The following is a 16427-nucleotide window of genomic DNA, read 5'->3' as shown; positions in this document are numbered from 1 at the left end:
CGAGGTATCTTGATGGGAAAAGCATGAGTCTTTCATATTTGATACTCGAGCACTCTGTGATCGAGCAATTTTGAAGACCAGAACTTTCGCTATATGGTTATTACACACTTGTAAAGTTACCTTAGAAGCTAATATTCAACTCGATCTCCATTGCATCACGCGTCACTCATGTGCTCGTACTCAGCACGAAAAGAGGGGTTAAATATCTGTTGAGCTTATGTAAGTAGGTTACAGTAACCTTATGTAAGGTACCTACTCCAGATCTTACCACCGACGCGATGAGAGATGCCTCGGGAGCTGAAGTGAGGTAAGGAACAAACTTTTCGGTGGATGATTCAGGTCACGTATTGAATTTGTACCAATGGTAAAGACAACGTCCTTTCGATTGATACCCAACTTTAGAAAAGAAATCTTCATTGTTTCATGAGCGGAAGACGCGGTGGAGGGGTCTTTTACATGCTATCAAGATCTGAACAAAAATAAGGCATAATAATTAATAATTCATCTGAAAGTGGTTGGTTACCATGTAGCTAGCTGGTCCAAGCTCAAGATACGTCCCTTCACCGCCAGCAAGTTGTGTGTTATGCAGTTTGCATTCGACTCTAAAACTTGCATCGAATCCTATCAAACCATTTGATCTCTCTCGTCCCACCACATCCACATCAAACATAACCATTTATATCCCCTCCCGCCTTTTCATCCAATCTGCAGTACATATCTATCATTCACATTTGTGTATTCGTTGTTACCCCTCGTTGCGATATCTATCTATTCATCATGCCTTTCTTATCCAAACCTTCCTCTCCTTCGACCTTTGCGTCTTTCCCAAAAATGACGGATATTCAGTTGCCTATTCGTGTGGCCCAGTGTGTTGGAATCACTGCTGCAGGTGCTCTGGCTGGTGCCAACCTCAGCATTTCTTTCATTGCCGTTCCGAGAATACTCGAATCTCCACCGCACCTTTTACTCAAACAATGGAACAACATGTTTCAACAAGGGAAAGCCTTTTTCCCAATCGCTTCGTTGATTCCAACGGGATCGTTCCTCTTCCTCGCATACAAACAGACGGATAAACTCAAGATGAAGTTGTTTGCTGCTGCCGGCGCGTTGGCTGTAGGAATGATCCCTTATACAGTTTTGTTCATGATGTATACAAATTCAAAGTTGTTGGGAAAGGTGGATGAAGCACAAGTAGGCTATGCCAATCAATCTGGAGGAGATTGGGATGATCTTTCATCTGGGTCTGGTCGCAAGCACAAGAAATCTTCCAAGGACCGCGAGAGAAGTGATAGAAGTTACAAGAAGAGTTCTTCCAGCAGGAGGAAGGAGGCATCTGATGAAGATGAGGATGTTCGAACGGCTCACGAGCTGGTTGATCGTTGGGCAATGTTGAATTTGGGAAGAGGTGCTATGATGTTGGCTAGTGCGGCTATCGCTACTTGGACTGTGGTTAGATATCCTAAGAACTAGAGGGGTTTACGAATTTCCACCACGAGATACCTACGATCGATTGTTTCACGGATGATGATTATACACGGATACGGATATGGATTTGGACACGGATAGGAGGGCGGTGGTTTTGGGTTTTACGACTTACATGATACAATGGGATGATACGAAATATGACATGGCATGAGTTCAATGAAAGAATGGTTTTATGAATTGGAAAAAAAAACATGATGGATAGTTTAGAGGGAAAGAGGAGGATATGTTCGACCTTTGAATTTATATGGGAGTTAAAATCGTGATTAGAAACGCAACTCAACCATTATTATAGACCATTGGTGCAGATCAAAATACAAAAAAAATCATTTTTCAGCTCAACTTTAGTGCCTTGCACAGATACACTTATTGTTAAGTTACGCAGAGGATGCAACAAGATCCATACGTATGATTATGGAAACCTATTGTCCCGCAAAATCGACAGCAACAGCAATACTGGCAACAACAATAATGACATTATTTGCTTGCCCCTTACATTTTTGACTCATCTATATGCATTTTTTGCACAACATTTATTTTGCTATTATGCATGTTTTCCCGGAGTGTCTAGAACGAAATGTTCATGATTTCGTGTTTCTCTTTGTCATAACTGGACTGGTTGCCCGCAGGTGTACCTTGGAAGACACCAGCCATTCCATCGCACCGCCACATATGACGCCGGAGCTATTTAAGCGGGGGATTTGCAGGGTAGTGAGGGAAGTGTCGTCATTCCTCTCATAATCTCACAACGCTTTGTGCCGATTGATGTACGCAAAAGGTGGCATTCGATGGAAAATCATTGAAGAATTGCATGCTACCAAGTTTTCCAGTACCAAGTATTGACGTCGAGCTACTGGTAGAGGATCCAGAATTATTCAGATAATTAACTAGTAGATGCATATATAAGAATTGAAAGCTGGTCAAGTTCTTCTTCTTCTCTCCATATACAAATACATCCCTTGAAAAGTTTCATACCCGTACTTTACATATCGATTGAATTACACGTCGTTGTTTCCTCCCTTGATACACATCGTACACATACCATTCTTCGTAATAAGATCCACAAACTACAACACAGAACACAATACACAATACACAATACACAATACACAATACATACATAATGCTCGCTTCAAGAACAGCATCAAGAGCTGCGGTTCGCACAATTCGTGCACCCATTAGACAACAAGCTAGACAAACTAGATTGGTTTCGACGACACAAGCTGAAGGTGCAAAGGCAGGTGGTGCTTCGGGCTTTGCAGCGGGTGTCGCTGGTGGTGCCGTGGTTTTAGTTGTAAGTAATTATCTCTCTTTACTATAAGTATTGATCTACCTTTGAACACCATACTAACTACATACCTCAGGGATGTTACACATACTACCAATTCTCTGGTGCCAAAACCGTCGTCAACGCTTACTCTTCCACGAAATCTCAATTCCAAAAAGCTACCTCAGCACTATCTGAAAAGGCTCCCGAACCAAATCAAGCAATCAAATGGCTCCGCAATGCCACTTCTTCTTATGCGGCCTTTATCCCCGGTGCACAATCATTCCTTGATAGTGCATTTAACGATATTGAGAAAGTACAAGAAAAACATGGCAAGGAAGTCGATGAAATTGTTAATAAAACCTATTCTGAATTAAAGAATATCAGTAACAAAGGAGGACTTGATATGCAGACTGCGGTCCAGAGTTATAATGTATTGACAAAGGCATTGGGCGAGATTGCTGAATTAGGGAAGGACTCTCTAGGAGACATTATGGACAATCACCCACAAATCAAGAAACAAGTAGGGGGTAACTTGGATCAGTTGAAGAGCATGGCTGAGAATTATGGACCGGATGCCAAGAAAGAATTGGATGACACTTACAAGAAAGTTTCTGAGATTCTCTCTGGAGGATTGGGTGCTGGGTCGATCGAAAAAGTTCGTAAATTGATCCAAGAGAAGAGCGAGAAGGTTCAGAAGCTTGGAGAACAAGCTTGGAATAAGGGTATGGAGGAGTGGAAACCATATTTGGAGAAGAACCCTAAGGTTAAGGAGATCGTCGAAAAGAATGCCGATGCCTTGAAGTCCGGTAATGTTAAGGATATCTTCGATCAAGTCAAGAGAGCGGTTGAGTCTGGCAACACAGATGATCTTCAGAGATATGTCAAGGATGCAGGAGAGAAGGCAAAGAACAGTGGGTTGGGACAGAATGTCCAGCAGTATGCTCAACAAGCTGCGAAGATGGCAGGAATCCCCGGATCAGAAAAGTTGTGGGAGAAATTACAACATTTGCAAGATGTGGCAAAGGATCATGGAGATGAGTTGGAGGGCTTGGTAAAGAGTGCTTATGAGGATATCAGTAAGGTGGTGGAGAAGAAGGTCGCGGAGGCAGAGAAGTTGAAGGGAAAGGTTGAGAAGGATGCAAAGAAATAGAGGGGTGATTTTCATTGGGATAAATGAGTGAAGCATGTTTTATGAGTTATGCTGGCTGGCTTGTAATATAGTTTGGGGCGTGGATTGCGTGAGATTGGGCTGGGCACGACAATGGGATGGAGAACAGAACAAAACGTGACGAAGAATGAATAAAAGTAATTAATGATCCCTATGATGACTTTCTGACTTGGTAGTAGAGATGGTTGATGTGACCTCGGGATACTAAACAAAAAGCTGGAGGTCTTGAATACTCAGAGCGCCCCCGCCTACCTAGGTAGCCCTGGAGGTGTGATATGAGTGGCTTCGTGGCTGAGGAGCTGCCCCTCATTCTTAAAGCTGGTATAGGTAGCCTTATTAACCTTACATAACCTTACATAACCTTACTAGCCTTGCATATTAAAGCTTACCCGTGTGGTCCGTGCTTAAGCTTTCTTTTCTCGTATCAACTAGTTAAATCAAAACCACATTTCTCATCATTATTGCATCACAAAGATTTGGTCATCCATCATCTGCATCTGCATCTGCATCTTATAATTATCAATATCGTTGATATTCCCAAAAAATTCAATGACTTTGTTGAGAGAAAATTCTAGCAATGATGGAGGAGCACGAATTGACAAGTTCTCTTGCTATTACAAGTTATGATGTTCAGACACCAAAAGAAAGAGTACGTGATCAGTCCCATCAATGTGTCTCCGGACTGTCGTGCGATGGTGCGAGACTTTTTGACTACATGCAATGTTTTTGCTGCTATGATGACTTACACATGGCATCAAGATTAATCCATGGAGGTTGAAGGTCAAGTTGAGTCGTATGGTCATTTCAGTGTAGTTAATCGATTAATGAAAACCACATTTCCATGGGAAAGATGCTATTTTTGTCACGTCTTTGCGGGTCAGTCAAATAACCGCTTCTATATCATACTTACCGGTTATAGTTCTCTTCAAGTGGTCTTGATAGCAAGGCCCTTGATGATATTCAGACCTCTATCCACAAACTCCCAAGCGATGCTAAGACGGCTTTTTTACAAGGTATGCCTCGGCCAGCAACGTGGAGAATGAACTTGGTGGCCTTGTCGCAAAAGTATAATGTACGTCTATTGGATATTTATTGGATATTTATTGGATTACTGATGCTCATCTAACTACAGATGTACTTCGTGGCATATCTGGATACGATACACATCACAAGACCTCGAACACTCAAGCAAATGCTGCCCGGTGTACCAGACATGATTCTTCGATTACCAAAGTCGGGCAATGCAGGTTCTGGATACGTTTACCAATCTCGCCCGCATTGTGTTAACAATATGATTATTGGCAATCTGGGCAACAAAGAGATACTGTTGTTCTGTTGCGATGATGGGGATGTAACGGCATATTATACGGACCTCCTAGCAGAAGAGCTTCAACAAGAGGTTGAAAGTACAGCTGATTCAATTCCGATCGCTAGCACGCAACCGTGAGTATTGAATTAGATTTCTTTCTGTGGTCTGTTTCTTACTCATTTCAGATTTTTTCTCGAGAATGTCGGGATAAGTGCTTGGGGTATTGCTATTCATCAAAAATCGCGCTTGATTGCAGTAAGCTCTAATAAACAAGAAGTCACTGTCTTTATTCATGGCACCTCTAGTAGTGAGCTTTGCGATTGCGCTGTGATTGGCACCACATACGATGTTATCAACGACCCCCTGACATTTCGAGTTAAGGCCAAATCCCAGAGAGGATTTCCTAAGGACTGTTGTTCCAAAGGTTTCAGTTATGAGACGAATGGACCTTTTACAAACACTACATTTCCCTTGAGATATTCTACCCAGCTTGAAAGACATGATGGACATTCCGTAATTCAAGGCCCGTATCTACCAGGAACACCATGTCCCCGTAATTTTAGAATCATCCTCAAGCCAGCCGGACCTAGTCACAACATCCCTGCCATTGATTTCAATGATGACGATAAAACTGGCTTGGCTAAATCGATTATAGCTACTGATATTCTGGGTAGCATGTGGCTGTTAGATATATGGGAGGAGAACTCTAGATTGATTGGCTTACCTCTTGCCCCTGATCCAGGACCCAGATTATCTCAAATGTAAGTCCTTCTACGCAGCTTCAATTGTTTCAATAGCTCGGATTAAAGGCGGGCAGTGTGAGACTCTTCCTGTCAACTCAGTTGGATTTCATATTGTTTGAGAGATTCACATCATTTGAAACATTGAATTCAGTTTGAAGGTTGAATTTCTTGAAACATTGAGGGTCCACATCTAGTCTGCTGATCCGTACTTTTACGATCTCTCCTTATCAACTATGGGTTTTAACAAATTACTTAGGGGCTGGGGAATCATGGCTATCCCACTGCGATATTTCAAGCACTCCCAAAGCTTTCAAGATGCTTTGGGTGAAGAGGATTTAAATAGTGTCTGGGTCGAGTCCGTACAGAATATCCTTGGCTATAGGGTTTGTTTGAATGTTGGTGAAAGAATGAAGCGATTTGAAATGTCTAGCCCAATCCTGCAAAATGATGAAATGGTTTTGAACTCGGAAGATGGCTCAGGCTACGAATCCATGCTCAGTAACTCGCCGCCAGATCGATTAGGGGGGTTGATTCGACACATGTATTCCACTCCGCAAACGATACGATCTGCACGATCTAATAATTTCATGAACCACATAAGCGATTTAAAAAGTTGTCACATTGATTCTACTTCTCACACAAGTGACAGAGTTGTAATCCTTCGAACTTGGATGGACAGCATTGAACTCGTGCCTTCTTCACCACGCATGCCTGCAACCATATGTACAAAGTGCTTCGAAGGGCATGAATCGCCGAGTACATTTGGGGAGACTTTCCATAATATTACTCGAATCAATATGATGGCGTTAATACCGGAACTATCGCTTGTTGTTGTTGCTTCTCAAATTGGTCGAGCAGCTCTTCTGACGCTGTCAACGGTGCACGTCGATTCCAATTCAGATCCTATACCCACCTTTCGTATCGAAGGTCTTCTTCCACCTGGCACTAAGAATGACCATGTTTACAGAGGTTATCAAGGGTCTAATGCTCCACTCCTTGGATTGGCCGTTTCTCCGATTCAGAATGGTCATGGGATTGAATTGAACGCTGGAGAGAATCCAAAGAGGTGGAGACTCATTATGCAGGGTTATGACCATATTGTCTGGAATTATGAGTTGACTAGGGATGAGAACAATAATTTGCAAATCTTTTGATCTTTGGCGCATTGGGCATATTGGTGCTCTTGGGGGCTGGTTTATCTCACTAGGATGGTGTAAAGGATTTGTCGAAAAATGCCGTTTTACTTTGGGTGGTATTGGTGAAAGTGTTGTTGGGGGCTCTCAAGGGCTATGTATTCTATTTTGACTTGCGCGGATGAGGATGTAAAATATTCAAGGGTGGAATTTGGTATGGCTTACTTGATAGGCTAAGCTTGAGATTCTGCGAGAACTTGGGACTTCTGATAGAGGAAATTTGGAAGCGAAATTGAGAAATTATCGAGAATTTTAGCACTTGAGTTCTCGGGTTTGGGTTTGCTCAGCTTTCAGAAGCTTTGAAAGGGAGATTGGTAATTGAAACATATATAATGTTTATTTTACTAGATTGAATTGGTTGTAAATTAGGTGGGTGATATTAGGTGGGTTGGGATATATGTGATTCTCTGTTGGAAACAATGTGGATAGACAACTGGGTAGGGGGATGTTTGAACTCGTTACTATATACTAGGTCGCTCCTTCGTTTTGTGGATACTATTCTGGAATCTGGTACGTATTGATTGTCTTGATGGTCTTTCCTCTGAATAGCAGATATATTGAAATTGAAAGCCCCTGAAACTTTTAGGGTTGTCATTGCTTGAATGGTTCGTTCTTCTTCTTCTTCTTCTCCTTACTCTTCTTCTTATCACTCGGTCACCATGCAAATTGACTCATTGATATCCTGTCCTACTTTTTCTATATAGTCAATCAATTACTTCCGTTAGAGTTACATTTAGTGATTTTCATCTTCAAGTGATGCAGGTAGTTTCTTCTTTTTTCTAGATGATGTCTTTCATTCTTTCTTTTTTTTTAGGTGGGGGAGGGGATTGTTTTATCCTCGCTATCTCACTTTACTTGACTGATGACTCGCTCTCTCGATGTTTTGTTTCGCTCTTCGGTATGGGGTATGTGGTTTCTAGTGAAGGATAGAATTTGATATTATTTTTGTGGATTTGGTTTGTATGCTTAGCGGGTTGATCTTTTTGGGAGTTGTAGGAAGTTGTAGGGATTTATATCATCTCTTGCTTGCTTGCTTACTCTCTCTTGGTCTTTGAATCGTTGTGTGCAGTAAGTTAAGTTATTTTATGAAGAATCATGTATTACCTCTTTTTTTCTTTTTTTCTTTTTTTCTTTGTATCTTCTCTTCGCTCCTCATCCCCATCCCCATCATTCCCCCTTGCTTCTACATATCACCTATCGCTCTCGAAGACTACTCATTGTATATTCCTCTCAATTAGAATCTACTCCTCCTTTTGTAGTGCATACTAACTCCTCGCTCGCATGATGGTTCTCATATTTGACCGTTTTGGAATGTCTTTGATGTTTCTTGATACAATACTCCGCTACCTGCTAAGATGTTGGCTATTTATTCTTCTCCTTTCCTTTCTTTAGGCCGTTACATTTCTCCGCATTGATGGATAGACGAATATTATTTTTGTTCAAGCTCGAGCGTGAGTTGAATAACGATTCGATGGTACGAGAGCTTTTGTTTTAACTTCCTCTGATCGATTCTGTGATGGAATTGGAATCTAACTTCTGTGTTTCGTTGACGATGATGATGATTTCACTTCGATAATTCTAGCGTTTTGACTGTATCGTTTTCTTCCTTCTTACGACGCTTGAGATACACCGCTTCGGATATTTGCTCTTTTCTTTCTTTTTCTCTCAAAATTTCTTGCTTGATATTACTCTCTCCATGCACACTTCTTAGATTCGTTACAGCTTCTCTATTCCGCGCTTCAACCTTCCCGGTTCTCACTTCTTCCGTGTATCTTCAAGCTATCCCTCCACATCTTTCGTCACGCGGAGTTACTACCATGATGAAATACCCACCTCACTTCATCTCTTCTTCCGCATTTCGATTCATGCCAAAGGTATCCTCATCGCTTTCATTCCGAGTCCCCTTCCTGATCAAAACCTGGGCGTTACGCTAACCCCGCATCTTCAGTCGCTATTCTCCATTCTTCTACGTATATTGCGTCGAGATCACATTCTCTCTGATAGCATTAATAGTTCTCTTCCTCCATGCATAAATTTGTTGACTGTTAGTTCTTTTGACAATATTCTCAGGTCCGTAAGATGATCTTGTGTTTTGATGACCTCGAATCACGAGCTTGAGCCCGTCCAAATCCAGCGATCGCAGGTTGCGATTTCGGAGCGAAAATATTCTTTCTGTTTCTCCACGAATATTTCTCCAAGGACATGTCCTCAGATTTGTCCATCAAGGGAGATCAAGAAGAACCCAACGTCACTATTTCAAGCCAATATTTATAAAGTCGCGAAGAGCAAGAAGATACCATCATAAATTTGAACTTTGTCGGCTCGATATACCGCACTACTTGGCACGTTCAAATCTTTTTCTACGCACATTATTGAAACTTTGCGTCAATCAGACAGACTTCTAATGTGAGAGAAATGAATAATAGCTCCGAGATTCCGTATTCAGTTACAGATTCATAGGTCTCTGAAATCACGACATTGCCATGGACTAAATCAGAGGAATCGCATTTTCATCACCTGCATAAGTTCACATTTGGGGTTCTTTTCGTTTGTTTGAGGATTCGTTTTTTTAATTGATAAAATACTTTGAGGCCTCTGTTTACATCTTTCTGACATTTTCGAGCCAAAGGCAAAGGCAAACCCCTTGTCGGGAGTTAAAGGAATACCACCTTCTTCCACGATCAACACCAAAACTATCACCACCTCTGCACACAGCAATCCCTATTACCCCCTCTCCCCCTCCGCTTACACTTCCATCATAAATGATTCCCGGACACCACACCACCATAATTTCTCCGATGCCTTGGAAACTTTCCCAGGGAGCAAGACCAAACCAAACGCGTTGTGGTCGAGAACAGATGGATCCCTCCTATTTCCACTCCTTTACATTCTTAACGTCCCCTTTAGTTGACGCTTCCAGGTGGCCGAGATTCAAATACACCAATTGAAGGCTCAAGAAATAGTGCGACCGGGATTCTTAAGTACAATATTACAGAAGTACGACCACGTATTTGAAAAGGTATTCAGAAACGCATGCTTCGAACTCACGATTTACCAATCGCATGCTGGATAGGTTGGAAATCGAGAGAGATGGTGGGCGACCATTTTTCCTGCGAGCCGCTGAGAAAGAGTCATGTGAAGACATGTGAAAGTACTTTAGTCCCGGCAGGGAAAACACATTTTGGTTTCTTGAATTTTCTCGAGGGAGGCGAGACGTCTCTCATGTGAGCGAATTGAACGTAGTAATATCTCTCGTTACAAGTCCTCGCGGACGGAGAATTTTCGATTATCTTCACAGATCTTCGACAAAGCTTCCTCTGCCTTAGCCAAGCAACAAGCTCTCTCAGGGAATCAGATCCCGAGAGAACAGGAGATTAAGCATAGGGAGCTTGGTTGTTGAAGAAATGGCTCGAAAGCTAGCTCGTATTCGTACGCATAACCGCAGCAGGTCTCCAGTTTTGGCGAATGAGAGAAGGGAGGGAGGTAATACCTATGCTTGTTGGGGAGATGAGACGATGAGGAAGGGGTGGGATTGTATTTAGAATGGCTGAGAAGCTGAAGTTTTTGAACTTGTGGGAAAGGGACTCGGTAGTTTATTTGATGTCGTGCTTGGGATGGCTGATAGCAGCAGAGTGTTTGATTTAGCTTTACTAGAGGAACATCTGTCGTCGTCTTGGTAATCGCTCTTGGGGTTTTGGTGCCATATTCACCAGCCACGGTTTGGTGCTCAGTCGACCCAGATGTGGAATGTGTCAATAGATGTAATTCTTCTACCCGTTTAGGCTCGTCTCTGGCTTTCTCTGTCTGAACTCTCTGGAAATTCAAGTCATATTGTGAGCAAAAGTGCTGATTTGTCACGATACTAGCTTGCTGCCAAGTTTTATAGGAAAGTGGTGTTGTATCTGGAGGATAGCTTGTCAGTCAGCACACCAACTGTATTGATTTTGCGGCGAGAAAGGCGGTGGAATCGAGACTGAGATTGTTTATGGGCGTATCAATTTCGATCTGTGAAGCCAAGTAACAGGCTGGTATTGAGGGTTGAAAAATAACTTATTCAATATTCTATGCGTAGACAACAACCAAACGAAGAAACTCCAAGGAAGAAGAAGAAATGATGATGATAGTGGCAGGACTTGCAATAAAAATAAGTCCTACTTCTATCATCGCCATTCGTTTCTCTTCCTTGAGTTCTCTCCATCTGACAGTGTTCCGATGTGAGAATGAGAATTGCCAAAAGGTTGGTTGATTTGGTCGCTAGCGCGTCCCACTTCCTGGAAAAATCTTTGGAGTCATTAATGTGTATCCGGTTGGAAGTTCTGCTCGGGCCAGAGACTGTTTGATTTGATCGCACGTTCCGCTTTTGCTTCGTAGTACCGCGTTGGGTTTCGTCAATTCACATTTGCCCAATTGATCAAAGAGGGACTTGCAGTTAGCCGTGGTGTGATCTAGTTTTACGACATTTTGGTCCCGTGGCGATCCTCTTTTAGAGCGGAAAAACTCCTGTTAGTGACAGCAAAAGCTGCGAAGAAGCTTATCGTGACTTTATCCGACTGGCAGGACCAGAGCCATATGGCATCTCGCCAGTAGCTGCTGGTTACAATGTGAGATTTTCTTGGGCGTCAAGCGTTCAAAGCATCTCCATGGAGTCGTCAGTGGACTTCAAATTGAGAATTTGGGTTGAAAGGGCAAGTGTGGTGACAAGATTGAGTAGATATTCAGTTGAATGGCGTCGGAAACACCATCCACTAATCGCTCAGCCGAGGAGAAAGGAGAACCAACACATGGATCAGTCATGATCCTGGCCCACTTGCTGGAAAGAATATACAAATCAGATTTTTTTTCGTAGCGTTCAGTAAACCTCTGCTGAGGGCAGAGGCCGCAAAAGGTAAAATCTGGTTTGTCTCCAGAAACTTTGTGACAAGCTGCTGTTGAGATTGAGAAAGATGGGTTTCTCAAATTCAATCAGATCGGCTAGGCTTTCGTAGTGGTGGGGATACTGATGAGTATTGGCGAGAGACGGAAGAGCCATTGAGAAAGACTAAGCGCGATGTAGTCTGTCCAGGGCTGATGTCAAACGATTGACAGATGTTGAGGTATCTGTCGGGTCCGGTGCGCTCTCGACGTCCCTTGAAAATCCGCGGGAAAGAATACTCATTGAAGCATAAAACGCTTAGGTATTGAGACCACCATTGGCAATCTGACCACCAGATGGTTGTTGCTGTTTTTGGTATCCAGCGTTGCAGCCGCTCCGTTGGACTAGAATGACTCCATTAAAGAGCTAGTAGTCCAAATTAAAGGCCTGGATCGGAAAAATCGATAGCCACTGTTAGAGCGAGTGGTTATTATGATACTTTTGATCGATTCAAGTCTTGGTAGAACCTGTCAGATGGCTCATTAAAGGTACCCACTCCCTCTGCGACTCGTTCTTTTTCTTGAAAATTATGGAGAGAAGATTCCTTAATTAGCCTCCTACGGTGAGCCATCTTGATTGACCTCGATTGCCTCTTTGATGATTTTCTGGATTCTTAGGTGGATCTCTAAGAAAGTCATGTAAAGTGACTAATTCTCACGTTAGTACAATATCGAGACCTCAAGTGCATAGAAAATTCATACCTTTCAGGTCTCCGACCAAAATTTGACATGCATGATACGAAATCAGAGACAGTGCAATTCGACGGCGCTCCCAACACTCCTCTTTCCCAATTTCAGAAATAATTCTTCTCCCTCCAAGTCCCATGCAAATAACTGTCTTGAAGATGTTAGCAATAACGTCAAAGATATCGGGAATAGCAGGGGAAATAACGTACCAAACTAGCCCCCTTCACAGCGCAGAGGTAATGCCCGCTTCTCAACCTCAAGATATGATATCACTCACAGAACCATGTCAAAAGGTGCACGCCTGAGGGCGGCTAGGGGAAACAAGGTGTATTACTATAGAGGCTACTTAAGAAGACAACACCATCCTATAGGTTCCACCTTGAGATTTGACACTTCTCAAACTTGAATTATTCACGCTTTATTGTTTATCTACGCTAAGAAGCGCGCTTTCGCTGTGATTTGCTTTGGTAAATCATGCAAGAACCACGAGGTGGGATTCATCCTCCTCTCTCTATTTCTTAACAAATGACCCAACAAATTAATAAATCATTTATTGTCCACACCCATTCTCGAAATAATTCACACAGAGAGAGAAGATCGAATTCCAACGAGGAAGAGCGAGACGGAGCCCCATATGAGTTTAATGAGACAGATCAATAGCTACACGATGAGTATTGACACGATCAATATTCATTACGCAGCTACCGATCTGGCCGATTAAAGTCAAATGCAACTTCTTCTCGTTCTTCATCATCTGAATTCGATCGTCTTTCTTTATTAATCTGCAAGCTTTTTACTTCTAGTAATATTAGTACTTTGTACGTTGTTCAATGATCAAATGCGAGCTATGGGATAAGGTACGCGGAAAGTTGGACGTACCGCTGACTTGTTTAACGAGATTCTGTGAAAATTGCAGGTATGACCAGGCTTGTTTTGAAGAAGCTCGTGAGTCGTTTGGTTGAAGGTCCTATCTCAGTCAACAAATTGCATGACGAGAAGAGATTCTGATACTTACTTGTCGTCCTCGAGACTTCTTTGCCTTTACACCTTGCCATCTGCGCCTGGGCGGGAGTTCTCTAGCTAAGTTTGTGCCGCTTTGGAGATTCAGAGAGCATTTGCCCTACTGGTTGTAGGCACATGGCGGCGAACTCTGTCTATTCCGGCGAGACTCCCGACGGTCTTGTCACGAATCATCTTTGGCGTTGTAGCTCATCTTCGGGAGCAGGCACCGCAGGAACCATGCTTTGTTGATATCTTTACTATCTTTATGCTTGTGGGTATGGCGAGGACCAAGTGGTCCGGAGTTGTTCTGGGATCGTCCCCGGAACAAACAGGAGAGGTAGTTTGCGCGACCTCTTGAAAAGCAAAAGAAGCATCAGACTTGAGCTCGTCTTCGATGACGAAGGCTTGTACAATTGCAGCCATTCTCTTTTGAGCAGGAAGCCAAGAATGTGGACCGCCTTGCTCATTACCTGAAATCGAGTCCACGTAAAATGCTGCTGTTATGTTAGCTTTGAATGCATACATTATTGTCAAATTCTTTCTGTGATGACGACCTACCAAGAAAGTAATAAAAGTCCACATGCCATCAACACCACCATCACACCTCTACATCACAACACCAGGCACACCCGAAGGCGGCTAAGATAAAATGAAGTATATTCCTACGTGATGAGCTAATATACAAAATTATACTCAAACAACCAGTGACACACCCACACCGCCAGCCACTCAACCCCCACTTCACTCTTCAAGCCTTTCCCTCCAACAGGATTTCAAATTACTCCCTAGTAACATAAATCTCTCTGTGGCCAGGACAGACAACTTCAAGAAAACTCCTGACACAGCCATATCCCCGTAGCCAATGAAGTCTAATCAACCTGGTGAGCTTGGTTATGTCATGCGTTTGATTGAGGTTATCTGTCCTGGCCACCAAAAGATTCGTGGGACTTGAAAGAGATTTGAATGCATTCAGAATGCTCCCAACCAACTCCAACACAGACTATAGTTTAACGTCATTCCGGGCTGCAGGCTTACCAAATCATCATATATCTCCGAGTAGCGTGATGGTGGTCATTGCAATAAGTACAATCGAAGGGGATCCGAGCTGGACTTGGTGGTTGACCCCGGGAGGGACCACACATGTGGAGGAGTGCATAGCACCTCTGCGGAAGACAAAAACTTTTAGTGGAGTGCATGTCTCCCCGTCCCTCCCAGAACTTGACTGTTGGTATGAAGCCACAAGACGAAAGCAAAAGCAGGAGCAGAAACAACTTTTGTCTGTTGCTGCTGGAAGACAAGGGAGAAAATTCCCTGCCCTTGTCTTGTAACAAGTTGCCCAGCTCTCTCCGCTGTGCCTGGGACCACGGCACAGCAGCCCGTTTGAAGAGGTATTCAGAAACGGTCGTCCACACTGATGACTGATGGCATCACAGCTTGCTAGGCTGGAGAGGCCCGGACAGAACAACCATGCATTTGGTTGATGGCCATTTCAGTAGCCTGGCCCAAATGCTGGAAAGAGGAGAGTTCTCTCCACTTACTTGGCAGTTGGAGTGACCAGCAGCATAGCCCTGTATCTGATTGATGCTGCTGGTTGACTCCGCAGAGTAAATGCTTCATCAGATCACCCAAAGAATGACCATTGAGTGCGGTAATAACCACCTAGCTAGGTTGGACATGGACCAGATGCTGGAAAGAAAGAGGAAACCACCTCGTTTTTTGGTGTTGCAGTACTAATGCGCATGGGTCTATTTCCGCAATAGACACCTAGTTCTTTGGTGTTGCAGTACCAATGCGCATGGGTCTATTTCCGCGATAGAAACCCTGCATTGCAGTTAAGGCACGCTGTTGGTCTCCTTCCTCGGCGGGGAGGAAGGAGCCGCGGTCTATTCCCACAATAGACACCTTGCATCTCGGTCAATGCACGTTGCTAGTCTCCCTCCTCGGCGAAGAGGAAGGAGAATAGCGGCCATGAAATGCCTGAGATTGGGTCAAGGACCAAAACTAATGAATCTGTGATTTGCCAGTTGATCCTGAGAACATCATGAATGCTCATGTACGCCACAATTCTTTTGCAAGGTTGGAAGCAGATGTAGATACGAGAGGTAAAAGTAATCTCTATACATTCCTTTTCGACGGGAAGGACGTGTGAGATGATGAGTACTGTTGGCATACAGGTGTTGGCAGTGTGGGAACAATGTAGTGAATGTGTAGCCGTCGGCACTTATTCTTCCCTTCCTGAAATGTCATTAAGATAGCCACTACCACTTGTAAAATCTCAGCCTTGTCCATCAAACAGCAAGTAGGCCTGAAAGACCTTGCTTTACTGTGATGAGCAGGAGGATGAGGATCCGAGACTTTAACGATGAGAGAAATTTCGATAAGAAGCAGCGAGGATTGTAAGATGAACACCATGCACTGTAAATACAGATGCTGTTTAGGTCAATGATAGGATATTTGTCTTCGAAGTCAGAGGTCCTGAGAACCTGAAAGGTATGTTTTGCCAAAAGCAGGCAGACCATAAGCCAAAGCCTTATCGATTTGGTATTCGTAAAGAGGAAAACTGTAATTTATGTTAGCAATTGTGATCAGGCAGAACTTGACGGAAAAACTTACCAAGCTTCAGCATTTTGCAAACTTCACTGACCAGCAGCTGACTTAAAAA

The 16427-nt window shown here is 43.2% G+C and overlaps 4 protein-coding genes across 4 annotated transcripts; 3 read left to right on the top strand and 1 right to left on the bottom strand.

Annotated features, from left to right (window-relative positions):
- Positions 1-777: 777 nt before the first annotated feature.
- Positions 778-1470, top strand: EAF01_009672 (uncharacterized protein; the record flags this gene model as incomplete). Its single annotated transcript, XM_038917928.1, has 1 exon — positions 778-1470. The coding sequence occupies one exon, from the start codon at positions 778-780 to the stop codon at positions 1468-1470; it is 693 nt and encodes a 230-aa protein (XP_038766737.1).
- Positions 1471-2605: 1135 nt separating this feature from the next.
- Positions 2606-3902, top strand: EAF01_009671 (uncharacterized protein; the record flags this gene model as incomplete). Its single annotated transcript, XM_038917927.1, has 2 exons — positions 2606-2776; positions 2847-3902. The coding sequence occupies 2 exons, from the start codon at positions 2606-2608 to the stop codon at positions 3900-3902; spliced, it is 1227 nt and encodes a 408-aa protein (XP_038766736.1).
- Positions 3903-4687: 785 nt separating this feature from the next.
- On the top strand, positions 4688-7126 carry EAF01_009670 (uncharacterized protein; the record flags this gene model as incomplete). Its single annotated transcript, XM_038917926.1, has 5 exons — positions 4688-4729; positions 4840-4992; positions 5053-5363; positions 5415-5990; positions 6280-7126. 5 exons carry the CDS (start codon positions 4688-4690, stop codon positions 7124-7126), a joined length of 1929 nt encoding a protein of 642 aa, XP_038766735.1.
- A 5694-nt stretch (positions 7127-12820) lies between these two features.
- EAF01_009669 (uncharacterized protein) lies at positions 12821-14290 on the bottom strand (the record flags this gene model as incomplete). The annotated part of the gene is made up of 4 exons (XM_038917925.1): positions 12821-12914; positions 13469-13562; positions 13643-13730; positions 14024-14290. The coding sequence occupies 4 exons, from the start codon at positions 14288-14290 to the stop codon at positions 12821-12823; spliced, it is 543 nt and encodes a 180-aa protein (XP_038766734.1).
- Positions 14291-16427: the final 2137 nt, after the last annotated feature.

Source organism: Botrytis porri, assembly GCF_014898465.1.
Source record: "Botrytis porri strain MUCL 3234 chromosome Unknown BPOR_014, whole genome shotgun sequence".
Classification (NCBI taxonomy): domain Eukaryota; kingdom Fungi; phylum Ascomycota; class Leotiomycetes; order Helotiales; family Sclerotiniaceae; genus Botrytis; species Botrytis porri.
Note: the sequence above shows the minus strand (reverse complement) of the source record. Positions and strands in the feature narration are given on the sequence as shown.